Source organism: Phyllobates terribilis, unplaced genomic scaffold, assembly GCF_046119375.1.
Source record: "Phyllobates terribilis strain yellow unplaced genomic scaffold, ASM4611937v1 Scaffold_7__3_contigs__length_470593459, whole genome shotgun sequence".
NCBI classification, from domain to species: Eukaryota; Metazoa; Chordata; class Amphibia; order Anura; family Dendrobatidae; genus Phyllobates; species Phyllobates terribilis.
In genome coordinates this window covers 298,667,730-298,694,923 of record NW_027362767.1, presented here as the reverse complement: position 1 = coordinate 298,694,923, position 27,194 = coordinate 298,667,730, and the positions used below count along the sequence as shown (strand labels likewise).

At 45.8% G+C, this 27,194-nt stretch overlaps 1 protein-coding gene across 1 annotated transcript; it reads left to right on the top strand.

The window, feature by feature from the left end:
• Nucleotides 1-9,408: 9,408 nt before the first annotated feature.
• Nucleotides 9,409-25,454, top strand: CHIC1 (cysteine rich hydrophobic domain 1). Its single transcript, XM_073641042.1, has 6 exons — nt 9,409-9,636; nt 15,683-15,737; nt 17,377-17,532; nt 17,721-17,777; nt 17,857-17,916; nt 22,186-25,454. The coding sequence occupies exons 1-6, from the start codon at nt 9,458-9,460 to the stop codon at nt 22,234-22,236; spliced, it is 558 nt and encodes a 185-aa protein (XP_073497143.1). The 5' UTR covers nt 9,409-9,457; the 3' UTR covers nt 22,237-25,454.
• Nucleotides 25,455-27,194: the final 1,740 nt, after the last annotated feature.

The window sequence follows — 27,194 nt, the reverse complement described above, 5'->3', positions numbered from 1 at the left end:
AGGGGAAAACGCTTCTTCAGGCGTATAGGCTGTGTTCACTGCATATAGGTCAAGGGAATCCAGAGAGCGCGGTGGGAACAACCAGGATCCAGCTGTATCAAGGCCACTCCACAGGCTTTGATACAGCTGGATCCTGGTTGTCACTTTTGGGGGCAGCCACCTCACACCCTGGATTCCCTTGACTTATACGCAGTGAACACAGCCTATATGTCTGATGAAGGGTTTTCACCCGAAATGTTACGTAATACTGCTCTTACCGCGGTGCAACCAATGGATATGAAATACTGTCAATAAATCCTATTTGAAGCATCTCCATGTGCCTTTTAAGGCATCTCCATGTGCCTTAGGTGTGCAGGTACTTCACTCTATCAACCTTATTCTAAACAGTTACTTGAAAGCATAGTTACCTTTAAATGGGGTCTGTCAGCCCAAGCAGAGGTTATGAACTGATAACATAACCTTGTCAACATTTTTGCACATTATACAAAAATTACTGTTTTCACACCAGTTTTACCCAGCTCTGCCAAAAAGGATGGAGCTGGACAGGAAGGCGGTGTGACACCACAGCTTGTGGTGGCATTCCTTACTCCAGAAATCTTACTCCAGGCCTTGACTGGAATAAGATATGTAACAAGGCACACGTCACTTGTCAGACACCCCTGATTAATTAAGAGGCCTGACTCCCAACACGTCGGTCTTGAAGAATCAGGGCCTATGGGCTTAGTTTATGCTATAGGTTTGGCCTGACAGACTCCCTTTAATGACTCATGACCAAAGAGAAAACATATTAGGGGTATGTGCAAATGATGACTTTTTCACGCGGATTCCGACCAGAAACCACCATTTTCTCTATACTTGAAAGTATGGAGTAAAAGATGCCATCAACAGAACCACCGCAAGGACGACTGCAATATGAAGCTGGCTAAGAAAAATGGCCACTGGCATCGTCCTGAAACAACTTTGCCTGAGAAAACTTTGCTAGTACGTCGGTGTCTAGAAGACGCTGAGAGCACGTACCCTTGCGTCTCGGTTACACAGCTGCAGTACAAGGCAATACATTGAGCTATATGCAATCGGGTGGACTGCAGCTCCCACTTAATAGTTAAAGGTAACCGGTCATTTCAAAGAACCCTATTAACTTGCAGATATGGGGTTAATCTTCAGTTTAATAGTGTTCTAAAGCACTGCACTGAAAGCCCCGCTGCTGGGAGGAAATGAACTTTATTCCTCCTGGCAGCCTCCAGCTTTCAGTCATAAAGGCGCAGCTTCAGTCACCGCTCAGTACATAGTGAGCGGCCGCTGTAACTGCATCCTGGCACTGACAGACAGCGGGCTCTGCACTGATGCACTGCTGAACTGGCTGTTAGTCAATGCTGGGGCGTAGCTACAGCCACCTCTCATTGTACACTGAAGGGTGACTGAAACTGCGCCTCCATGACTGAAAGCTGGAGGCTGCCGGGAGGAACAAAATAAAGTTAATTTCCTCCTGGCAGCGGGGCTCTCAGTGCAGCAGACGCACGGCTTTAGAACACTATTAACCTGCAGAATAATCCAATATCTGCATGGCTTACAGGAGACACACACTGCCATGATGACAGAGGTTAGCCTTGTATAGCAGACATGGATCCCAACCAAACCCTTTATGAATGTATTTTCTGCATTTTACTTTTTATTTTCTTTTATCAGTTTTTTAATCATTCATTCATTCACTTTCTACATATTTTAATGTATAGTAAATATTTATGCCATACACTAAACCCAGGGATTCCTGTCCTATGTAAATGAAGCTTATTCTTTAAATACTGAAATGTTGCACAACTTTCTAAAATATGCACAGGGGCCTTATTAGAAGACTTACTATGCAGGGTATCCCTAAAGTCAATTGGAATATTAAATAACTTCCTTAATTTGATTTTTATCATATGCGATGCACTCTGTAAAATTCTATTATAGTTCATTATAGTTAATTGAATCAACTAAAATTATAATTAATGAGAATTCCTGTGTTCAGACTTTAGTGACACCCTGCAGATCGCAGGCCCTGGTAGAACAAATGTATTATAGCTCAACTATGGAATTACCCAGGTCCGATTTCTGTTTATAAAACCGGTCCAAAAGCATTACCACAATAAATGAATCTTCTTTTAATAAATTGAATTCCTTGTCTGCCTACACACAGAGGTAACACCAAAGGTCCTTTCTTTAGACCATGACTATAGAGAACATGTCCAGCATTTCAGTATGTGCATGTGACTAAACTGTCTGTGTACTGAGGCTCTAGTGATGGACACTGATCAGAGGAGTTCTGGCCGCTGGAGCCGAACACATGAATGACTCAATGAAGCATCAGCCAAGCATGTGCACCACTGCCCTTGTTAGACTCTATGAGACTCTGAGTGAGATCCAAGCGATTTAGGCCAGTCCCTTCAAAAGAATCAGAACCACTGGGCCCGATCCAAAGTGTTTGCACAACACAAAGTTGCTCAAAAACGTGAGACTTTTAGTGTAAGTGTAGCACCCTGAGGACTCGGCTGCTACAGGGGTATTACACCTCAAGCCAGAGGTGTGGTATTCCACTCCCGGGTAAGGATGGAGTATGGAACTGAGCTAGAAGGCTGCATGCACTACATACATCCCATTTCCGGGGGACAGATCAACGGTACTCCCACCAGTTTATGTGCAGGTACGACTGCGTCTGTCCCTGGCTGGAGTGGGAGGGGGGTGGAACATCCCAGTAGTGTAGGGGCAGATAGGGGGAGTAGTCTGGGTAAATGTAGGAGCTCATTGGGTGCTGGTCACCTGAGCTCACACATAGAGGGAGTATATAAGGTGGGCACCATCTTAGGACAGGGTCAGTCAGTCAGTCAGAGAGTCAGCAGTAACTCCAGGAGAGGAGAAGGAAGAGGGACCCAGAGGAGCAGGACGAGAGGGGACCCCAAGATCCCAGAATAAGGACAAAAGGGTGAAGGGTCGGCAAAAGGGTACCGGATCCCAAGCTGGCGGAGGCCAAAGCAAACCTTAGCCAGGAACTGGAGGTCGTGGGCAGGATCTGCCACGACCCTCACCAAATCCACCAGAATGGCACACCGAGCATAGGGTCAGGGAAGCCAGGGAAGGTTCAACCAACAAGAGACCCGAGGGAGCCGGACACAGGTGGATCCCTGGTGGGAACGGCCAGAGAGAGAGAGAGAAGAAGGGAGCTCAGGACCATACTCAGGAATTGCCCGGGAGTTGACCGAGTCCCGCACCTGGTGGACGCAGCACGGCTTGGGTGGTCACTGTTGTACAGAGTGACCCGAGCAACACCAGTGACTAAAAACCCTGAAACTGCATTTCATGCCTCTGAGTCTCCTTGCTGCACCTTCACAACCACCATCCTCCACGTCTGACCCCCTGAGGCTATACCCCTCCCGTTGGGGGTTATACTACCACAGCTGCACACACACCACCAGCCTCAGCGGACCATCCTGCAGCGGCGGCCTTTTGACCGCAAATCAACGGGTGGCGTAGTCGACACTAAGAACATCTGCAAGGACTGCCGCACACTGAGTTTGACACCCTGGGCACGGACCGGGTCACAGCCACTCGGAGACTACAACCCCCATCTGATCCGGCTCCGGGTATCCCTAACAACATGGCCCAGGGGGCGCGTCAACTTTGGCGTAGTCGGCAGGATTCCGTGCCCGCAACAACCGGGTACTGCGTGCCTGAAGAAAAATTCGCATTTACCTCAAAACGAAGTCTCCCGCCAATTCCAGAGGGTCCCCGCCAACGGACGCCATCTCGGATCAGTTCCCGCCATTTGCCCGTCATCTGCAGTCTTTTCCCGCCATCTGCAGTGTTTCCCGCCACTGGGAAGCGGTTCCCGCCATCTGAGAAGATTTCCCGCCTTGGCAGAGCGGACGCCATTATGGGCGTGCCAGAGGATGGCAAGAGGCCACCTCCCATCGTGGGCCAGGATCGGAAATGGCGCCAAAAGTGGAAACCGCCCCCACCAGCAGAGACTGTGATGATTAATATGTCCATCAGCGTGAGGGAACTGCCCCTGGAACTGGCAATCACAAAGTTGCCCCAGGACGACCCCCATTGTGGGCGGATACAGAACAAAAGGAAGAAGATGGGAGCAGCCTGGAGGAGTCTGGAGGAGCCGTACCCGGAGATGGAGGGAGAGGCAGGCAGCACCGACCCAGTGGTCAGGAGCCTGTTGCAAGCGACAACCCCAGAAGGCCTGGTGGAGATCCTGGCACAGCTCCCCCGAGACCGGGAGCGTGCACAGACCGCACTGGAGGGCTTGGCTCAGAGGATGGCCCGAGTGCAGCGGGACGTACTGGCCGCATGGACCCGAGAGATGGCCCTGCAGGCTGGAGCCTGCCAGCGAAGCATGCCACCCGCAGCGAGGAGCAAGTCCACCTCTGAGGACGGCGAAGGAGGGACGACGGCCGGAGACGACGCCGCGGAGGGAGCCGAAGAGATGAAGGCAGGTAATGGGGACGACAATATCCCGTGCCCAGAAGCCGTAAACCTGCCCCAGCTCCCCGTCGCAGAGCCCGAAGCCCCACTCACCGTTCCCGTAGCCGCTGCGTCATCGCTCCAAGCTAGGCCTCAAGCGGCCGGAGCCGCGGCCACGCCCCCTGTGACGTCACGCGCCTCGATCCAGAGCACGGCCAAGCAGGAGACGCCACCGGCCTGGTCGCAAGGCCGAGTGCCCCCGGGCGCCGCAGTGCCAACAGCGCCCTCTACCTCCACTGAGCCACCGGCCTGGTCACTGGGCCAGGTAACCCCGGGCGCCGCCGTCTTCACGGTGCCCTTTACATTCAGGGTGCCCCAGGCCTGGTCGCAAGGCCTGGTGAACCCGGGCGCCGCCACCACAACCGCGCCCTCAACGTCCACAGCGCCACACCTGGGTGAAGACCTATTTGCCCAGCACACATGCCCGGATGGGCAGCCCTTTGTGTGGCCACCGGAGTATTACCATCCCCGACTCCGGAAGGAAAGACCCCTGGATGAGCCCCTGATCCCGGCTCCGGCGCCCGCCAAGATCACCCCACTCTCGTTGGAGGAAGCGCAGTTTGCGTGGGACCCCACCGGAGAAGACCTCATCGGGTTCACCGAGGAGACCCGGGCAGCCGCAGCCCAGCGTGCGGAGTGCTGACAGCAACAATTGGAGGTTTTTGCTAGAGAGCGACGAGAGAGGCGGGTCCGCGAGGAGCGGCTCCAAGTGAAGAGCGCCGAGCAGAAGAGCCGAGCCCGCAGAAACCCCCGTGCTGCCCACGGTCCCCGTGCCAGCGGGACTGTAATAAAATTCCAGTTGGAGCACGGGTGGGGTTTCATCCGGGACCACAAGACCCCCGGCGACGTCTTTGTCACCCGCAGAGACGTTGAAAGTCATCTGCCGGAGGGACACAGAGGTCGTGACCTATACCTGGGTGATGAGGTCACCTTCACCCGGCATCAGTGCGCCAAGGGCCCGTATGCCCTGCACGTGCATAGACTTACTGAGAAGGAGCTACGGGGTGAGGAGGATCAAGAGGACCCGGACGGGTCTAAAGATTACCCTCAGCCAAGAGCACACCGCCACTGATGAACTGTAAATAGAATATGTAAATAGTTACCCGTGTGGGTACAAAAACTGTTGCTACCAAAGTGTAGTCCCCGTCGGGACCAGCAAGTGAATACCCGTGTGTCCCTATCCCTTAACAGGCTGAGGACTGTGAACAGCCATTCCTTTTCCCCACTGGCCGAGGACTGAGAGCGGCCATACCTTCCCTTGTATATAGTTGCGCTTTCTAAGGCGCCCCCTACCGGTTTTATAGGAAACTGTGTTTTTTCTACAGGAGACTGTTGCACTATACCCGGTCACAAGTTGCACCGTGGCCGGAGGAACAAGAATGTTTACTATGAAAAGTTTTATGCTGATGATATATATAATGTTTTATATGTTTATGATGTTTTGAAAAAAATTGTATGTTTTTGGATGTTTGTATTCTTTTACAGCCCGAGGACGTGCTGTGATTTACCAGGGGGGAATGTAGCACCCTGAGGACTCGGCTGCTACAGGGGTATTACACCTCAAGCCAGAGGTGTGGTATTCCACTCCCGGGTAAGGATGGAGTATGGAACTGAGCTAGAAGGCTGCATGCACTACATACATCCCATTTCCGGGGGACAGATCAACGGTACTCCCACCAGTTTATGTGCAGGTATGACTGCGTCTGTCCCTGGCTGGAGTGGGAGGGGGGTGGAACATCCCAGTAGTGTAGGGGCAGATAGGGGGAGTAGTCTGGGTAAATGTAGGAGCTCATTGGGTGCTGGTCACCTGAACTCACACATAGAGGGAGTATATAAGGTGGGCACCATCTTAGGACAGGGTCAGTCAGTCAGTCAGAGAGTCAGCAGTAACTCCAGGAGAGGAGAAGGAAGAGGGACCCAGAGGAGCAGGACGAGAGGGGACCCCAAGATCCCAGAATAAGGACAAAAGGGTGAAGGGTCGGCAAAAGGGTACCGGATCCCAAGCTGGCGGAGGCCAAAGCAAACCTTAGCCAGGAACCGGAGGTCGTGGGCAGGATCTGCCACGACCCTCACCAAATCCACCAGAATGGCACACCGAGCATAGGGTCAGGGAAGCCAGGGAAGGTTCAACCAACAAGAGACCCGAGGGAGCCGGACACAGGTGGATCCCTGGTGGGAACGGCCAGAGAGAGAGAGAGAAGAAGGGAGCTCAGGACCATACTCAGGAATTACCCGGGAGTTGACCGAGTCCCGCACCTGGTGGACGCAGCACGGCTTGGGTGGTCACTGTTGTACAGAGTGACCCGAGCAACACCAGTGAGTAAAAACCCTGAAACTGCATTTCATGCCTCTGAGTCTCCTTGCTGCACCTTCACAACCACCATCCTCCATGTCTGACCCCCTGAGGCTATACCCCTCCCGTTGGGGGTTATACTACCACAGCTGCACACACACCACCAGCCTCAGCGGACCATCCTGCAGCGGCGGCCTTTTGACCGCAAATCAACGGGTGGCGTAGTCGACACTAAGAACATCTGCAAGGACTGCCGCACACTGAGTTTGACACCCTGGGCACGGACCGGGTCACAGCCACTCGGAGACTACAACCCCCATCTGATCCGGCTCCGGGTATCCCTAACAACATGGCCCAGGGGGCGCGTCATAAGGCCACGGCCCCACTATCAGTATTCGGTCATTTTTTTTTTCAGGAGTGAGAGTCAAAACCAGATGAGGAACAATCATAGAAAAAGTATAATAGAAACAAGTCACCAATTCTGCATTTATCAATCACTCCTGGTTTTGGCTCCCACTCCTGAGAAAAAATACTGACCGAATACTGACCAAATACTGACCGAATACTGATAGTGGGGCTGTGGCCTTATCATGCCAGTTCCATGTCGCTGTAGTGGTACGGGGCGAAGCATCTTTTCATAAGATTCTCTGTTGTTCCTACTAAAAATGCATAAACAAATTGACAAACTGCATAAGTCATTAAATGAATCTCTTAGACCTAATGACATTGGTGTACTTATCTTGAACATCCATGTCTTTATGGCTGTATAATCCTGATATTAAAGGGGTTGTCCGATCCAAATCAATAACTCTGCTGTCACTCTGTGTGACAGTGCGTGCTCGCTCTCAGGGGATTCAGTCACTATGTGTGACTGCAGACTTATCACCACCCCCCCCCCCCCCTGAGCAAGCACTGTGCGCTGCGAGGATTTGCCAGTTTCTGAGCTAGGACTGGAGGGTATGCAGGAGGTATACATACTCCCAACCTCGCTTCCACTGGCTGGGAGTATGTATAACTCATATGTACCCTCCGACCCCACCTCAGAAACTGGCAAATCCTCGCAGTGCACAGTGCCTGCTCTGGGGGGATTGATAAGTCTGCAGTCACAGAGTGATGAATCCCCCCAGAGCACGCACTGTCGCGCAGAGTAACTGCAGAGTTATTGATTTGGATTGGACAGCCCCTTTAAGTTGACAATGTTATGAGTCCAGCTATAGATTGAAATAGTTGATGAAACCCAGTAAGCTCAGCCTCTGCCCACCCAGCCTGGCCAACAGATGCAGCTTGTAAGGAGTAGAATGAGGTCTCCGGTGCTGCAGGGAGGAGGAGCACTGAGGATATCAGGCTATATGGAAGGAAATGAAGTTAAATTCTCACAAAGGACTACACAGCCCATTCTGACAAAGAGTTTAAGAGTAAACACAACAGCCTCACCAGGTGTAAGGGTATGTGCCCACGATGCAGAAAATTTCTGCAGCGTTTCTGCATGTTCTTGGCAATCAAAAACGCTTGTGGATTTTACACGCATTTTTGCAGCGTTTTTACATGCGGATTTGACTTGCGTTTTTTCAAAAGCATTGGGACCTCAAATCCGCATGTAAGGCTGTGTGCCCACGTAGCATTTTTCAAGCGTTTTTGATGCGGAATTTCCGCAGCGTAAACGCTTGAAAAACGCTTGGTAACACGCACCCCATGGTCCCCAATGGGATTCCGCAAGTTCTATGCACATGCTGTGGATTTTTCCGCAGCGTTTATGCCGCGTTCAAAAATCCGCAGCATGTCATTTAATTTTGCGTTTCCGCAAGCGGAATTGCCTTAGTCCAATGCATAAAAAACGCAAGGCAATTCCGCATGTGGAAAACGCGTGATAAACGCGCGAAAAATGCGCGATAAACGCGTGCGGAATTCCGCATGCGTTTTTCCGGGAGAGAACTTGCATTTATGCAGCAGAAATTTTCTGCTTCATAAATGCAACGTGGGCACATAGCCTAACGCTGCGGAAATTCCGCAGCATATACGCTTGAAAAATGCTACGTGGGCACACAGCCTAAAAACGCACAAATAATGGACATGCTGCAGATTTTTCTGCATGGGCACAGAACATGCAGATTTTCATTGGGAATCATGGGGCACGGATTACCAAGCGTTTTGAAAGCGTGCTGCGGAAATTCCGCATCAAAAACGCTTGAAAAAAGCATAGTGGGCAAGAGCGATGTAATATTTTAAGCACTTTGTAGTGAGAACTCTGGTGACAGAGCCACTTTATAAGGAAGCGATCAGTAGGTTTTGGGACATCAGCTAGTAGCATCTCCGCATGCGGCTTGTGTATATGTTCCAAACATCAATGTGAACAATGACATCTCTGCCCTAAGTAAAGGCACTCCGGAGCAGCGGCTTTGGGCGCAAGCGCATTATGCACAATCAGCAAAGGAGGGAACACCTCGCTCCGCTGCAGACACAACCCCTTTAATGAGCCAACTGCCCCCCGCCGTGTTATGTCTGCAGCAGAGCCGCTCCCTCCTGGGTCTGCTCCGGCAGTTGCCCTCTATGAGCGTGGCTCTGCAGCCCGCTCCTCACCGCGCACAGCCACGCCCCCTGTCCGGTGTCACGTGACGCAGCCGCACTCCTCTCCCCGCCCGGTGTTGTGGTGACGTCATGAGCGTCTTGCTTCCCAACATGGCGGACTTTGATACCATTTACGAGTTAGATGAGGAAGAGGAGGAGGAGGAGGGCGAGGACCGGGAAGCCGGCCCCGGCCGGGTGGTGGATGAAGAACACTTGCTCAGATACGCTCCGGACCCAGTGGTGGTGAGGGGAGCCGGACACATTACCGTGTAAGAGACGGCGGGAGCTGCAGCCCTGTGCGGCCTGTGTGTGATCACATGTGGCGTCCCCGGGGCCTGTGCCCTTGTGTGTGACTGCTGGTGAGACGGGGGACTCCGGGCTCGTGCTCCGTGCTGTGCTGCTGGCTGTATGTGGGGTCGTCCTCCTACAAGGGGCTCTGTGACGTCACGTAGTGCCCCCATAGGTAGTGTAGCCTAGAGGACGGGGGTCATGGTCTTGACGTGACTGTAGTGAACCCACCCCCCATAGGTAGTGTAGCCTGGAGGAGGGGGGTCCTGGTCCGGACGTGGCTGTACTAACCCCCCCCCCCCCCCTTCCCCATAGGTAGTGTAGCCTGGAGGAGGGGGGTCCTGGTCCGGATGTGGCTGTACTAACCCCCCCCCCCTTCCCCATAGGTAGTGTAGCCTGGAGGAGGGGGGTCCTGGTCCGGATGTGGCTGTACTAACCCCCCCCCCTTCCCCATAGGTAGTGTAGCCTGGAGGAGGGGGGTCCTGGTCCGGATGTGGCTGTACTAACCCCCCCCCCCCCCCCCCCCCCTTCCCCATAGGTAGTGTAGCCTGGAGGAGGGGGGTCCTGGTCCGGATGTGGCTGTACTAACCCCCCCCCCCCCTTCCCCATAGGTAGTGTAGCCTGGAGGAGGGGGGTCCTGGTCCGGACGTGGCTGTACTAACCCCCCCCCCCTTCCCCATAAATAGTGTAGCCTGGAGGAGGGGGGTCCTGGTCCGGACGTGGCTGTACTAACCCCCCCCCTTCCCCATAAGTAGTGCAGCCTGGGGGAGGGGGGTCCTGGTCCGGACGTGGCTGTAACTGACCCCCCCCCCCATGGGTAGTGCGGCCTAGAGGAGGGGGGGGGGGGTCCTGGTTCGGACGTGGCTGTACTGAAACCCCCCCATGGGTAGTGCTGCCTGGGGGAGGGGGATCCTGACATGGCTGTACTGAACCCCCCCCCCCTTCCCCATAGGTAGTGCAGCCTGGGGGTGGGGGGTCCTGGTCTGGATGTGGCTGTACTGGACCCCTGTAGGTAGTGCAGCCTGGGGGAGGGGGATCCTGACATGGCTGTACTGAACCCCCCCCATAGGTAGTGCAGCCTGGGGGAGGGGGGTCCTGGTCTGGATGTGGCTGTACTGGACCCCCGTAGGTAGTGCAGCCTGGTGGAGAGGGTGGGGACATGTCCTGGTCTAGATGTAGGGAGTGGAGCGTGACTTGGTCTGGACGTGAGAGAAAAGAAGCAAAGGGTAGAACAGGCACCAAGCATAGTAATTTATTTCTCAGGGATTTTGGCACAGGTGTATGTCTTATCATAAGGTGGTGCTGGGTCTTATATATTTTTCATATTTGGTCTGGACGTGGCTGTACTTGATCCCACGCAGGGATTTGCCTGTGGCCTCAGTACGGTCATTATAGTGTGAATTCAGCCCTGAAAAGTATCCACCACATGTGGTCTTAGGCCACGGCCCCACGGTCAGTATTTGGTCAGTATTTTTTCTCAGGAGTGGGAGCCAAAACGAGGTGAGGAACAATCAGAGAAAAGGTATAATAGAAACAAGTCACCAATTCTGCATTTATCACCCACTCCCGGGAAAAAATACTGACCGAATACTGATAGTGGGGCCGTGGCCTTAGAGACTTTCCCACCTCACACTCTGTAAGTCGCACCTCTAAGACAACATCTGTCTTGAGAATAGGGGTCTCCAGCCCCCCATGTAACCGCTGCTATCAGCAGAGAGGAGGCTGCACATATACGGCCTCTCTGACTTATATGGGAGCTAAGAAAGTAGAAAACTTGCTGGAAGTGAATGGAGAAAGTCACCTGTGCTGCCCGGAGAAGCTAGACAGCAGCCTGCTCCCAAAATATGTGTGGATCCAAGAGGTGATGTCTGAGATGGGGATACCCCATAGGGGGGGGCTTCCACTACTAGACGGCACCTTATTTATTTATGGCCCCAGGAAAATCTTTACTTACCCTTCGGACCTTCTCCACTCTGATTCCTGTGTTCCCTGCCGGTCTCCTGAGATAATGTCACATAACCACTGCAGCTGTCATAGTCTGAGTGCAAGAACAGCGTTTCTGCCCCTGTTATAAATGTTAACTCTGCATGTGACATTGTCAGGAGACCGACGGGGGACCCAGAGCTCAGAGCAGCAGCACTGCTCCAAAAGGTAAGTATAGATTTTTTTTTATTTGCTCAGCACCCTGTTGCTATTAGGGGCTGTATAGTAGGCAAAAAACTCTTTAAAATGTGAATAGTTTACAGAAGAGTTTTCAATAAAAACAAAAGTAAAAGGAGCCACAAAACAGCTGTTGATAGGAAGATGAGGTCCCTTCAGCGGACTCCTCTCTGCCCCTACAGACACATGTACACTTCAAACTCTGTGTGAGTGAGAATGGGGCAGGAGAGGAGCAGTCAATCACACATACCATCTTCCAGCAGGTGTGTGTGTGGCCAGTTAAAGTGAATTTACACACTGATATCCTAAGGTTAAACGGAAGCAATATATGGCGTTGTGGAAGTTTCCTGCCAACAGTCCTCTGTTTCTATATTTATCAGTAGTGATGTAAGGGCTTTACAGGGGGCCAAGAAGTCACCAAGATGACTCCTGCAACACGATACGTTTGTCACATCGCTGAGCATAGTGGACATGTCTGCTCCTTGCTGCAGCTCTTCTCTTAAATGTAGTGTGCTGTTTGCAAAAAAAAATGCTTGTCCATGGGATTAATATAGAAAAAAACAGCCACAGTTACCAATACCTGGTCACAATACTAATGCATTGCTGCATTCAGTTGTCCCTCATAAGGGGTAGTAGAGGTGCAAAATACTGAATAAAGACCTACTTGAGTACACTGTACATGTATTATTCATTGCTTATGCCATTTTTCAATGTATGTATAAAAGGAATGGAGTTGCTCACTTATAAAGGTGTATTCCGGCCACAAACAGTTGGATAGGTGGTTAAAGGAGTTGTCCACAGGTTTATCACGAAACCTGAACGAGGAATCTCCAATGCATGCGGCATGACTGTAATTCTGCAATCCACGTACTCCAGGTTACATTCTGTCTAGATGTGCATGGCCTCGCCCAATACAAATGAAGTAAATAAAGCTGCGCACGTCTAGTTGGAGTGTGGCTGCGAGAATGCCTATTGCATACTTGTGGTCACATGACCGCTTGGTCTCGCCGCTGGCTTCAAGAAATGCTCACTGAGAGGATTCACAAGTCTGCCGTCACATAGTGACGACCGACTTTTGTGATAAACCTGGACAACCCCTTTAATATCGAATCTGGGTGTAAGGCATGAACAGACATTTAAAGGTAAGTCCATTCATGGAGGGAAAAATAATCTGTCATAGATTCTGTGACTAAATCCACATTATATAGCTAAAATGGCAACTAATGGTATCTCACGGAGAGAGAAAAATGACTTTTCTTAGCACTGTTATCTGTGGCAGAAATCCCAGGTGAACCCTTTGGTTTTTGACACCCGATTTGCAAAATGGGCCATTATGGGTGTGATCCTAGTTCAATAAGTGACATCAGAGGCGATTTGTTTCATAAAGAAATCTGTGTGTGCACACGGCGTCACTTAAGGAAAGTGCACAAGTCATCATTTTTAGACAGATTCCGATTGGAGCCCGCCTGGAAAAGCTCTTAGAAAAAATACTGAAAAGAATGAACACCTGCACATCAATGTCAAAACCACTCGCTGTGCATGTGTTGCTTCTTTTGTGACTTCCATTAACTGCTTCAGACTTCGAAGGTTAAAAGTAGTGAGCGGCAGGGCTGTGGAGTCGGTAAGCCAAACCTTCCACTCCGCCTCCTCACTTTCCATGACGCCGACTCCCTCATACATGGCTCATGTTTAAGTGATAAATTTACTGTAGGACACATTTTTATCAGCTAAAAGTCTAGACCCTTAGATCAGGAATAGGACAGACATTTATAGGACATGTCATAACTTTCCCAAATTCTTATGAAAAAATATTCCCCACAGACTGCATTGAACTGTAACCAATTTATTATATATTTTAGGAGTCTGAGTTGGTCCATTTTATACCAACTCCGACACCACCAAAATGGACACCGACTCCACAGCCCTGGTGACCGGAGCTTTCTTCTGGCAGCTTCCTTTTAATATGTAGAATGTTAAAAAAAAAAAATAAAAAAATAAAAAAGAAGCTTCAGGTAAAACATCACTGCTGGCGTCTTCCTATAGCTATGATGGTGGTGTATAGAAGTTGGTGTGTGCACATACTCTAAGTGTGTCTAAATGTATCTGTCCTTAAAGAGCACTTATCTCTTCTGCCAAGTATCTTTAATAAAAACAAAACGGCAGGCCGCACAAATATATCATGCTTCAACTGTTCTGCTTGGGACTCTGACATGTGATTTATGCATTTACAGGACTCACAAAACCATTTCCCCTGTCAGTAAGGTGTGCTCCTTAGTCTGCCACTATGTATAGTGCACCGTAGCTACACAACCTATGGATTACAGCACAATGTCAAGTTCTGAGAAAAGATGCTCTAGAATTGTGATTTCATGGGAAGTGGCTATTTATGAGAAAGCTGTCCTGCCCTTTTGATGGTAACATGTTGAGGGCCTATCATTAGGCACTCTGTGCTGTGAGTGGGCTCAGCGGCCCCCACTGTGCCGGAGAAAATGAGTGTCATAGCCCCTTCGTTCTGATTGATGGTTGGACGCCCATTGATGGTCAGCGGAAACACTCTTTTTAAAGGGGTTCTCCAGGAAAGAAAATTACACAAATAAATTCCTGGATACCTGTAATTAGCATATCATATGCATATTGTCCAGCGAGGTAATCACTAGTACACTGATTGGTCACTGTCTTGTGATAGGAACATGTCCCAATTGTGTGAGCATGTGCAGTAGGAAGCTCCTCTGCTGTGGCCTGGACATAGCCTATACTACATACTTTCATGATATGTCCAGGCCACAGCAGAGGAGCTTCCTACTGCACATGCTCACACACATTGGGACAGGTTTCTATCAGTGTAAAGAGACAGCGGCCAATCAATGTGCTAGTGATTACCTCCCTGGACCAAACAATTGTTGTTCACTAATTAAAGGGAATCTGTCAGCAGGTTGTTGCTATGTAATCGAAGAGCAGTATGATGTACAGGCAGAGACCCTGATTGTAGAGATGTCACTTACTAGGCTGTTATTTTTTAAAAAACATCAGTGTTTTATCAGCAGGAGATTATCACTATAGGACTATGTGACTTGTGTTAACTGCTCTGTGTAACCCTGCCCCCACCACTGATTGACATTTTTCTGCCTATGCACAGTGTACACAGAAAGCTGCCAATTAGAGGTGTGGGTGGGGTTATACAGAGATGAGCATTGGAGAACTGCGAGTTCTGCAGCTGAGAAAACTGTATCAAAATGACACCATGCAGACTAGTAAGTGATACATCACTGGAATCACCAACATTTTGCTAATCGCTATGTAGATCTGGTGTGGTCAGAGTAAATGGAGGGAATGCCCAGCGGCACCTACAATGTATTATTTTACTAACTTATATAGTGAGTAAATCACAATCGAAGATTGTAAGCTTGCGAGCAGGGTCCTCTCTCCTCCTGGTATCTGTTGATTTATGTGATTGTTATTCTGTAATGTCTTTGTCTGTACGAGTCCCCTCTAAAATGTAAAGTGCGGCAGAATGTGTTGGCGCTGTAGAAATAAAATTATTCTTATAGCTCCACTAATTCCCCAGCGCTTTGCTGAGATTATCGGCACTGTCCCCATTGGGGCTCACAATCTACATTCACTATCAGTATGTCTTTGGAGTGTGGGAGGAAATCGGAGAACCCGGAGGAAACCCACACAAACTCCTATTATCTTAGATTACAGAAGTGGAGAGTTGTACTTGATATTCAGATTTATTATTTCCCAGTACATGAGTTTATGGAAATTCAGTGCCTGTGCAGGAGTTTATATATAATGTGTAAAACTTGTATAAATACCATGGGTAAGTTTTAACTGGTGAAAACTATTGTACCTTTCCTCTCCCTGTAGATTTGGTTTAAGCAACAAGTTTGATGCAGAATTCCCCTCTGTCTTAACAGGGAAGGTAAGCGCACGGTTATCCTTTTTATACAGTTGTTGTTTTTTTGTTTTTTTTTTAATAGATTTGATGCCCTTTTAAATATATTAGACAAGTTCATAGGGGGTTTTGCGGCTTCACTTTTCGATATTTCTTTGCTCTAATTTGAGACTGGTTTTAGTGGTGGTTACAGCTGCAGCACCACTGCTTTATAACACTTTCTCTTGGGCCTCATTCAGACGCCTATTTTTCTCATTTATGTAAAAAAGTCTATGTTGATCAGTGTGGTACAAGTGTCATCAATTTTTCAAAAAGTGTCTCCAACTTCTCCTATGTGACAGTCCTTGAAAAACAGAGCTCACTCAGATGTCATCTGAGTGCTGTCCGATTTTTTTTTTTTTTTTTTTTTCACGGACCCATAGACTTGCATTACCAATTCTGATCCGAGTCTTGGATCAAAATCTGACATGTCTCCGTGATTTTGCAAGGATCACTCGGTCTGTGGAAAATCAAGGACATGAGAATAGCCCCGTAGACTCACAATACAAGTACTATCCATGAAAATCATGGATAGCACTCTTACGAGAAAATTGGACATGTGAACAAGCCCTTAGGCTTTGGAACCTCCATCGGCTGGCTTCACAGATGTGCTGGAAGGAATGGTGCTGTATGCTGGGCTGTTCTTCCTCCATAAACGATAGACCCCAATGCTCCCTATGATAAATGGGTTGGGGCCTCTGGGCATCTTATTGTGACCTGAGGATTACATCAGGGAATGCTCTTCAGGTAGGATGCCTCCATCAGAAGGTATTGGCAGCAGTGCCCTACCTGAAGACGTTTAGTTTCATGGCTGGTGCATTCTTCAGGTGACACTGAAGTGTTCGGGCCTTAGGGGACGACCTAGTAGTTTCCTGTCCTAATGCCTTCAACAATAAGACATTGTACTGAGAGATAAGCCTGCAGTACAGAATTGTCAGTCATAAACCGTTCCCCTGGTGTTGTCAGCTAAGATGCAAGTGATTGATAGGGTCATAATAGCCACTCTTGGCTTTTTGGAGGCCAGACTAAGCCTGCTGGGTTCTGCTTAGTTTTTCTGTTTGCTGCCTTAGTTGTATCCTGTCATAAAATCTTATGGCCCCCTTTTAACAATGTTTAAAAAAGGAGATGCCTAAAGGAAATAATGCTTCTCTTCATTGTAGACGAGTACAACCAGAACGAAACCTTTTTTGTTCCTCAACTTAAAGGATGGAAAAAAAACAACTGTAGAAACATGACCTGGCAAGCAAACACCCCATCATACTCTTTTTTACAGACCCCTGGGTCTTTTTTTCTTCTAATTCTAGTGTTATATTTGCAGTGGTTCAGCTCTCTAAAGCTGCCCTTAGATATGGCGATTCTCACATTTTACAGGCCAGGAAGTTGTCAGCCATTTATTACACTTCTGTCACCAAATAAGTTCTTCTGACCAATGGAAGCCTATCCTATTAGTAGGAATGTAACCTTGCATAAGTTTTTCTTGGTCAGTGTTGTGCAATTTTGAAAATATTGTGGTGAATTGTATAAATGTTATTCTTTTTGTGTATTAATATCGGCTTTGTGTTGTCCGGTGTCTGTGGATGTACTGTGATACAGTGACAGTACTGAAGACGGTGCTTTGTGACCGCAGGTTGCCCCGGAAGAGTTTAAGATCAGTATTGGACGTGTGAACACGTGCTTAAGGAAGAATCTCCCCCTCAATGTGAAGTGGCTGCTATGTGGCTGTATTTGCTGCTGTTGTACATTAGGCTTAAGCTTGTGGCCCGTTATTTGCCTGAACAAAAGAGTAAGTAATTGCACATGAAACACTTTTATAGAGATGGACGAGTCCACAATTGTTCCCCACCAATCTGTTGGGACAAAATGCATGATGCCTTTAACTTCCCAATAAATTATATAACATAACGAAGCTTTTTTTTGTGGTTTAGGTTATGATTTGTTTTATAGGATTGTTCTTTTGTTGTGTTTTGCTAGACGAGAAGATCCATTCACAAACTATTGGACTGGGAGAATAACCGATTATATCACAAGGTAAGTTGTAAAAGTGTAATCTATAAAAATGTAGATAAAACAGTTCCATTGTTTTAGTTTTATCTTTTATTCTTTTAAGCTTGGTTTGCACTGGAAATTGAGCAGAAGGAAATGTGAATCGAGCAATATGATGGAATATGTGAGTATTGTATATCAGTCAATAGACATTACGGTATTTACCAATTTCACTTCATCCGTTACAAACTTCTATAAAACAATTGTATCAGATTCATTCCAGTCCCAGGATACTATAAATGCACCACAAAAAGGCAGTAAACAGCGTGTAATTTCTATGTTATCTTTTATTGAAAAAAAAATAGATATTTTAATGTATGAAATTTGATTAGGGATAAAAATCTGACTTTTTTTTTTTCTTAGACCGTCCAGTGCAAAATCTGAGGATGACCCCTGGGTTTCTGCTGCAGATTAGCAGCTTTGTGTGCCGGGGACACGCAAAAACCCGTTCAGTTGAGGCTAGTCTGTGTGTCGATTCCCAATGCAGTTTTTTTTTGTGTTGTGGTTTTCCATACCATATAAAGTACTGTCATGGGTTCCCCTTGAAAGCAATGGGGAATGGTATGTGGGTTGATTTCTACCCGGAATACCTAGTGTGCCTGAGTCTCAGAAAGAGGGAGCTTGGATTTCTGCCTTTAAGAATTAGTGTATTATACCGCAAGTGAATATTTTATTAGAATGACCAGAAAGTGAGTTAGAAACTCTTCAAAGATAGCGAATGGCAATTGTTGCTTTTACAGTAATGTTAGCAAATGGATTTCAGTGAGCGCAAAAGATGCAGGTGTAGGAAAAAAAAATCTATCTATACACCTCACAGTTCAGGTACAAGTGCTTCTTACTAAATTAGAATATCATCAAAAAGTTAATTTTTCAGTTCTTCAATACAAAAAGTGAAACTCTTATATAGAGTCATTACGAACAGTGATCTATTTCAAGTGTTTGTTTCTGTTAATGTTGATGATTATGGCTTACAGCCAATGAAAACACAAAAGTCATTATCACAGTAAATTAGAATACTTTACAACAACAGCTTGAAAAATGTTTTTAAAATCCAAAATGTTGTCCTACTGAAATGTATGTTCAGTAAATGCCCTCAGTACTTGGTCGCGGCTCCTTTTGCATCAATTACTGCATCAATGTGGCGTGGCATGGAGGCGATCAGTCTGTGGCACTGCTGAGGTGTTATGGAAGCCCAGGTTGCTTTGATAGTTGCCTTCAGCTCGTCTGCATTGTTGGCTCTGGTGTCTCTCATCTTCCTCTTGACAATACCCCATAGAATCTATGGGGTTAAGGTCAGGCGAGTTTGCTGGCCAATCAAGCACAGTGATACTGTTGTGTATAAACCAGGTATTGGTACTTTTGGCAGTGTGGACAGGGGCCAAGTCCTGCTGGAGAATGACATCTCCATCTCCAAAAAGCTTGTCGGCAGAGGGAAGCATGAAGTGCTCTAAAATGTCCTGGTAGACGGCTGCGCTGACTTTGGTCTTGATAAAACACAGTGGACCTACACCAGCAGATGACATGGCTCCCCAAACCATCACTGATTGTGGAAGCTTCACACTAGACCTCAAGCAGCTTGGATTGTGGTCTCTCCACTCTTCCTCCAGACTCTGGCACCTTGATTTCCAAATGAAATGCAAAATTTACTTTCATCTGAAAACAACACATTGGACCACTGAGCAACAGTCCAGGTCTTTTTCTCCTTGGCCCAGGTAAGACGCTTCTGGCGTTGTCTATTGGTCATGAGTGGCTTGACACAAGGAATGCGACACTTGTAGCCCATGTCCTGGATACGTCTGTGTGTGGTGGATCTTGAAGCAATGACTCCAGCAGCAGTCCACTCCTTGTGAATCTCCCCCAAATTGTTGAATGGCCTTTTCTTAATCCTTTCAAGGCTGTGGTTATCCCGGTTGCTTGTGCACCTTTTTCTACCACACTTTTTCCTTCCACTCAACTTTCCATTAATATGCTTGGATACAGCACTCTGATCAGCCAGCTTCTTTAGCAATGACCTTTTGTGGCTTACCCTCCTTGTGGAGTGTGTCAATGACTGCCTTCTGGACATCTGTCAAGTCAGCAGTCTTCCCCATGATTGTGGAGCCTACTGAAACAGACTAGGGGACCTTTTTAAACGCTTAGGAAGCGTTTGCAGGTGTTTTTTGTTAATTATTGTAATTTACTGAGATAGTGACTTTTTTGTTTTCATTGGCTGTAAGCCATAATCATCAACATTAACAGAAATGAACACTTGAAATAGATCACTCTGTTTGTAATGACTCCTATATAATGAGTTTCACTTTTTGTACTGAAGAACTGAAATTAACTTTTTGATGATATTCTAATTTAGTGAGATGAGCCTGTATGTATACTTATTATATGGTTGTCAACAAACAAAAATATATAAACATCCAAAATGGAGGAAAAGTAGTGGCAAGACAACTTACATGTCCAAAGTGAAAACATGTGGGATGTGGTCCTAAGTGCCCCAACACACGTTTCACCCCAGCTTCATCAGGGGGCATACCATGGATGTTTCTTTATATATAGGAGATTCCTTATAAAGCTTAATGTTATGTACTATACATGTGCACCTATTTGGGCTTTTTGAGTTTATGAAGCTACCTTCTCAGTAGTCGACAGACACATTTCCTCTTGGTCTATGTCAACTATATAGGTTAACATTCAGTTTGTGCATCATTTGCTTGTAATTATTAGGATGTTTTTTGTTTGACAACCATAGTAATCCAAATAATATATATATTATGTCTCTATAAATAGGATACTCATGTGTTGGTGATTTGTGGTCCTCCATTGCTATACTCTAGGATTGTTTTTTTAATAATAAAAATGTATTTTTATTGGCGATAAGCACCCTTTTGTTTCATTTTGGTGCTAATCTGAGAGCAACATGATGTAGGGGCAGAGACCCTGATTTCAGTAATGTGTCAATTACTGGGCTACTTGCTGTAATTTTGTTAAAATAACTTAACAGCAGTATATTCCTACAGGACTAGTAAACCTGCTTCCATGTAGTCCTCCATATTCATGAGCTCAGTGTAACTCCACCCTCACCACAGATTGGCAGCTTTCTGCTTATGCACAGTGTACACAGGTGTCAATCAATGCTGTGGGCAGGGTTATACAGAGTTCAGCATTCAGAGAACTGCTAGATCTACAGCAGATAAGGCAGTATTTTTCTAAAAATGACAGGAAGCTGCCCAGTAAGTGATAAATCACAGGAATCGTGGTCTCTGCCTTTACATAATGCTACTCTCAGATCACATGGCAAACACCTGGTGACAGATTCTAAGTTTCAAAATAATTTTTAGGTTCACAAAAATGTGAAACTTCACTCAATGTATATGTACAAAGAAAACTGTATACCAACTGTTTATTTTGCTTGAAAAAAACCTAAGATTTCAGGTATTCAATGGAGCAATATTAATTACTGTGTAATAGGCTAACAAACAAAATATAATTTTCAATTTGTCAAGTGAGCGCTAATAACAATTACTATATTTCTTCTCTTCTTTTAAGGCCAAGTTCACACGTTCAGTATTTGGTCAGTACTTTACATTAGTATTTGTAAGTCAAAACCAGGAGTGGGTGATAAATACAGAAGTGGTGACGTGTTTCTATTATACTTTTCCTCTGAATATCCTTTCCTTATTTTGGCTTACAAATACTGATGTAAACTATGGACCAAATACTGAAAGTGTGAACTTGGTCGAAGGGAATTGTAGTGTTTGTGGCATTAGATCTTCTCGGGTGATCCTGCGGTTAGTCAGGCATTCAGTCCATGTACAGACTTTGAAATATGGCTGTCTAACCGGGCCTCAGAAACATTTTGAAGGGATTCATCCAACCTTTAGTGAGTTAAGAACCTGAGGATAGTTGTGCTGTGGAGTTGGTATAAAAAGGACCAACTTCGACAATCTATAATAAATTGAGTATAGTAGTTCAGTATGTGGTTATTTTTTTTCATAAGAATTTGTGAAAGTTATGAACTGTTCTGTTCCTGATCTAAGGATCTCTGCTTTTAGTTGAGATGAATCTATGCTGCACTTTATGTACATGCTCAATAGTGCAGCTTCTCCTCTACAGACCAGAGGAAAAAGGTGCTGGGAAGGAAGGACTGCACTCATCTTAGAACTGCTAGAGTGCTCAGGAAATGGCTTGATTATTGTATCTTAATGGTGATGAAAAGCCTGATGTTACCATTTTACTACAGTAACTTTATCACTTAAACATGAGGCAGTCTGAGTCGGAGGTTTGGCTTACCGACTCTACAGCCCTGGGTCACCCAGGATGTCCAGTCTGTTATAGGTTATTCCATAGCATCTTTTGATCTGCAGACATTTGTTGATGATCTTTTTCTGCATTTCTCTTTCAGGTCATATTAATAGAATTCTTACCAAAGTATCCTATCTTTCGACCGGACTGAAGAGAGCCTGTCCCGACTTCATTTCATGTTTTTTGTCTGTCTTTCCTACCCTTAGTGCCTTTTTAGATGGTTTTGGAAAGAAAAGATATACTGTATATTTGCTGTGTTTTAAAAACACATGGGGGTTGGGGTTCTTTTGTATAGCTGTATGGTAACCTAAATAGACTGGTATTTTTATTATGTGTAGAAAAGAACAAAATTTGCACACTTATTTTTTTATGTTAAGGGAAGCTTTCTGTGTTGCACTTCATTTTACCCCCGCGCAGTGTCACCATGTCAGGCAGCTTGTGTGACTGTAGCCACCTCACACTGGCGGGGGCTTCATATATATGTGTGCGTTTACATGTTATATATATGTTTCTACACATCCCTGTATATAGTGAGTAGGGATGTATATTAGTGCTGCTTAAATCTAGCTTGTTGCCTTACTGTTCCTACACTTTGATTTCCTAGTACTTAGCTAGCTCACGGTCTCAGTCCTTTTCCATTATTCTAGTGCTGCTAGATTTATACATTTTATATATATATATATATATATATATTTTTTTTTTTCTGTAGTAGTGAGAGCTGACACCTGTTATTCTCCATCTGTTTTAGCTGCTCACGCAGCCTACTCTACTGACTAATATTTGGAGTCCTACATTTCAATAGCCGGTTATAAAGGATTAGATTTCATGCATTTTGGGACTGATCTCTCTGTACAAGCTGTAATTTCTTAGATTCTTAAGCATTTCGTTAAATTGAACTATACATATATAAATATATACTGCAAACAGATTATTTAACCAAAAACTGTAAATATTGCCTTTTCCAGAACTGCAAGTATTACTTATGTTTACAGAATGTAGTATAGCTGTTACTATGTGGCCAACAATTCTGTATCGGTTGTAAATGGATACCCAGGCTCACTTGATTGTATGAACCGTTTCTCTAATTTTTGTTGAAATGAACCATGTTTGTTTATTGCCATTTGCTGCTGGTCTCTTGTCAATAGAGGCTAACCACCCATTACTGACAAAGCCATATCATATGAACATAGGAGCCAATCACCCAGCTGACTTGCACGGTTTCTACTTGTGCGTTAGACAGATTTATTCTATGCCATGTATATGTCTTCAAAATCAATATTGTCCGCGATAAAGTGCCAGTAATAGCTGAATACATCATGTTGGGGACAGTCAGATCAGACACCATCTGCTTGCAATGAAATTCTCAAATATTCATTGTGGATTTTGGTGTGGAGTACAGCTGACCGGATCGCTTTGTGCAATCACAGTCCAGGTCGGTGCTCTCTGGTCAAGGAAAGGAGCTGCTTGCATTTACTTACCCTCCAGGATCCCTGGCTCTGCTTGTGATTAGCCGGGCTGGCAAGATGTCACCTGTGTGCCACACAGACGTCACACCAGGCTGGCAAATCAAATGCCGTGCCTGGAAGCTTGGGAAAATCTGGCAGTTCCTGTCTGCAGGCAAAGAGCACTGACTTGGACCGGGGATCGGGGTTGTACAAAGCGATCCGCTCATCTCTAGTGCAAATAATACTTAGGATTTTCTCTTTGCAGACTGGGCATGTGTAAAAATCCTCAGTGTGACTATAATCTGCTGTTATTTTTCTTTATTTTACTCATTCATTCACAGACTTTGAGCTCTCCTATTTTGTTTTGTGGCATTTCTGTATTAACTCTGCAGAACTATTCTGATTCACACTAGGCAGAAATGTATCCAATTGAAAATCATTTTTTGTGCTTTTGAGCTGGTTTATTTCTGCAGCAGGTGCATGGATTTCTGCAAGGTATGGGAAAGTATAGAGCCTAAATGAACCACAGCAAGTATCACCACTATTTTGGTTGTTATATTGGAGATGTTTTAATATTGCTGAGGGACAAACCTGTCTACATTAGCACTTCAGAGGCACCGATTATTGATGAAAACAAACTTAACTGTATCTTACATTGTATGGGCTATTACTACACACTTAATTGATGTATTGTTTTTGATTGGAGGGTAATTGTTAAGAAAACCATTTTTAATTACTAGCAGAGAAATAGGAAAAGATATCCTGTTCTCCGTGCTTTGCTCCATAGAACATGATATATGTATATAGAACATGACTTGGTGCAAGTCCAAATGCAGTCTTTTTTTCACACCTTAACTAGCATTTTTCTTATGTACAAAGAATACTTGTAAATATATGTACCTGATTGTGTGACCTATTCTGAAGGAACTTTCCAGGTAGAAGTGAAGCACTGTGTTATTCTTAATGCTCCGGAAGAAGCGGTGCATGACACAGACATTGAAAGAGAGAATCCCTGAGTCTTGTGGCTCTTTCAGACATCATCGCTCTGATCTCTGCAATGCATGGACTGGTTGCACATCTCCCATACTGAGTGTGACAACCTCATACTGCGTCATACGTTTTTCACGCACGGCTAGTCCGTGCATTGCGATCCGAGATCAGACCTATGACTACAGACCTCTGAAAGAGCTCTTAGGCAGGCCATAGGCTAGTTAGTGCTTGGCCATGCGACCCTCCTTTCCCCATACATATATAAGCAATGTCTCCCTGACCCCATATATGCACACTCTGCTCGGCTGAGCATGCATGTTTATCATTTAGAAAAGGGGAGTAAGCACTTCCAGAGTCTTCTGAAGGCAACTTTTCTTCCTGAGAATGAAAGGTTTGGGCGGATGTCAAGGGAAAGTCGGAGACACCCCACCCACCCACATACACATTAGATGGCTAGTAAGTTTAGCCGATATACATCTAAGGCTATGTTCACATCTGCATTGTAGACTGTTGGGAACCTCTGACTCTTATATGGCCAAAAATACTTGTAAAGCAACAAATGTTGTGACTGAAACACGACATTAATAGTCTATTAGGTGCTGCTGAGACTAACATGGATCTTTTGTTATTTTTATTGTTCTGCTCCCATAATGCAGGACTATGAAATTATAAGCGCTGATGTGAGCAGAGCTTGATGCCCTTTAGATCGCTGTATGCTGACCACTATCGTGCACGCTTGGCTGGGCACTTCTTTGTTTTTCAATGGGCAGAGTGGAGAAAGGTAATGATGGACAGATCTGGTCTCACAAAGGTCATGCGTAGTGATGAGCGAGCGTGCTCGTTTAACCCTTTCACCGAGCGTGCTGGGGTGCTTGCCGAGTAGCTTCGGCTTGCTCGTATATTATGTTCGAGTCCCTGCGTCTGCATGATTTACAGCTGTAAGACAGCCTCAACACATGTGAGGATTCCCTAACAAGCAATCCTCACATGTGTTGAGGCTGTCTTACAGCTGTAAATCATGCAGACGCAGGGACTCGAACATACGGTAATATACGAGCACGCCGAAGCTACTCGGTAAGCACCTGAGCACGCTCTGTGAAAGGGTTAAACGAGCACATCCCTAGTTATGAGTTTATTGGCCTAATCCACCTACATTATCTGTTGGGAAGTTGGCTGGCCAGCCTCCCTGCAACCAGTGGGTCCGGCCAACTTTCATGTGTATGGAGTCATTAAGACATAACACAGTGTGAATGCTTCTTTAGTAAACTACTCATAACAATTCTCTTGTTCTTCGCCCTGTGGGAAATGACTGCAATTATTATTAAGACTAAACCTTTCATCTTGCCCATGAGTTAGACCAAGCTGATAGAAGGGCTCGGAGACAGGACTCTTGTTTCCTTATTTTTATTTACCATGAATATTAGGATTGATGTTTTAGTCCGTGTTTTCTAATGCCAAATAAAGCTTTTTAGTGCCATGTTAATAACTTGAAGAACTGACTTTGTGCCAGACAAATCTCCCGATCCCAAATGCTTACTTGTCAAATTTCGAGCTGTTTTAATTACACAGACATAAAGTGCAGTAGTCATTCATAGTGCCATGTGAAATAAAGCCAACCACCCTAATATCTTCATACATAAGATTTGTTGCAGAAATTCCTGAGGCTAACGATCAGTCGCATACAAGTGGACGTGGTTATTTCTGCAGCATGTGCACAGATGTCTACAAGCCCCATTCAAATAAAAGGGACACTGGCAGAAACTTGTGCAACAGATACATTTTGTATAAATTTAGCCTGTGGGGGTTTTCAGACAGAAGTTATTCTTAAAGGGAATCATGTTTTTGTTTATGTAATCTGAAGGTAGCATAAGGTAGGGGCAGAGAGCCTGATTCCAGGGATGTCACTTACTCAGCAGCTTGCTTTAGTTTCAATGCAATCAGTATTTTATCAGCAGGAGATTATCACTGATGGATTAGGTATCGCGTGCCAGTCAGTCCAGCTAACTTGTGTAGCCCCGTCCCCACTACTGATTGGCAACATCAAGCTGCCAATCAGAGGTGTGGGCGGGGTTATACACACCTAGGATTCTGACCACTGCTATATCTACAGCAGCGAAAACAGTGATTCAATCAAAACTGAACCAAGCAGCCCAGTAAGTGATATCACTGGAATCAGGGTCTCTGCCCCTACATCATGCTGCTGTCAGATCCCATTTCAAAAACCTGAAGAGATTACCTTTAAAATATGCATACACCATTCAGATGTATGTGTATGGAGTATAAATTGTGTATGTTTATGGCCAATGGAAACATTTTCCGATTATTTGTTTAAAACGTTGTTTGTATGCACTTATCAAACAGATGCCCCAAACTGTTATATTGAATTGTCAGTGTGGGTAAGAAATAAAGCAATAATATTCCTATTCACGATGTTTGAACCACTAAACTGAGTGTATAATACTGTCCTGAGTCAGCCCTCTGCTTTTATTCTAGTTCTGTGATTTTTTTTTTTTTTTTTTAAACTTTGCTTAATAGCATAGAAATGTATATAGATAATTAAAAGTGTATCTTGCAAATAGTCTCCTTCTAATATACCATATAATCTAAAAGATATTTGCTGTTAATAAACGCAACAAAAAGATCTACAGAACCATTATAGTGGATTTATATTTTC

What these genes read in the sequence shown, in the direction of transcription:
- CHIC1 (XM_073641042.1), top strand. Translation starts at nt 9,458, where the DNA reads ATGAGCGTCTTGCTTCCCAACATGGCGGACTTTGATACCATTTACGAG. An exon ending in TTATTTGCCTGAACAAAAGA is followed by an intron (nt 17,533 to 17,720) that starts GTAAGTAATTGC and finishes GTGTTTTGCTAG; the next exon opens with ACGAGAAGATCCATTCACAA. An exon ending in CGAGCAATATGATGGAATAT is followed by an intron (nt 17,917 to 22,185) that starts GTGAGTATTGTA and finishes TTTCTCTTTCAG; the next exon opens with GTCATATTAATAGAATTCTT.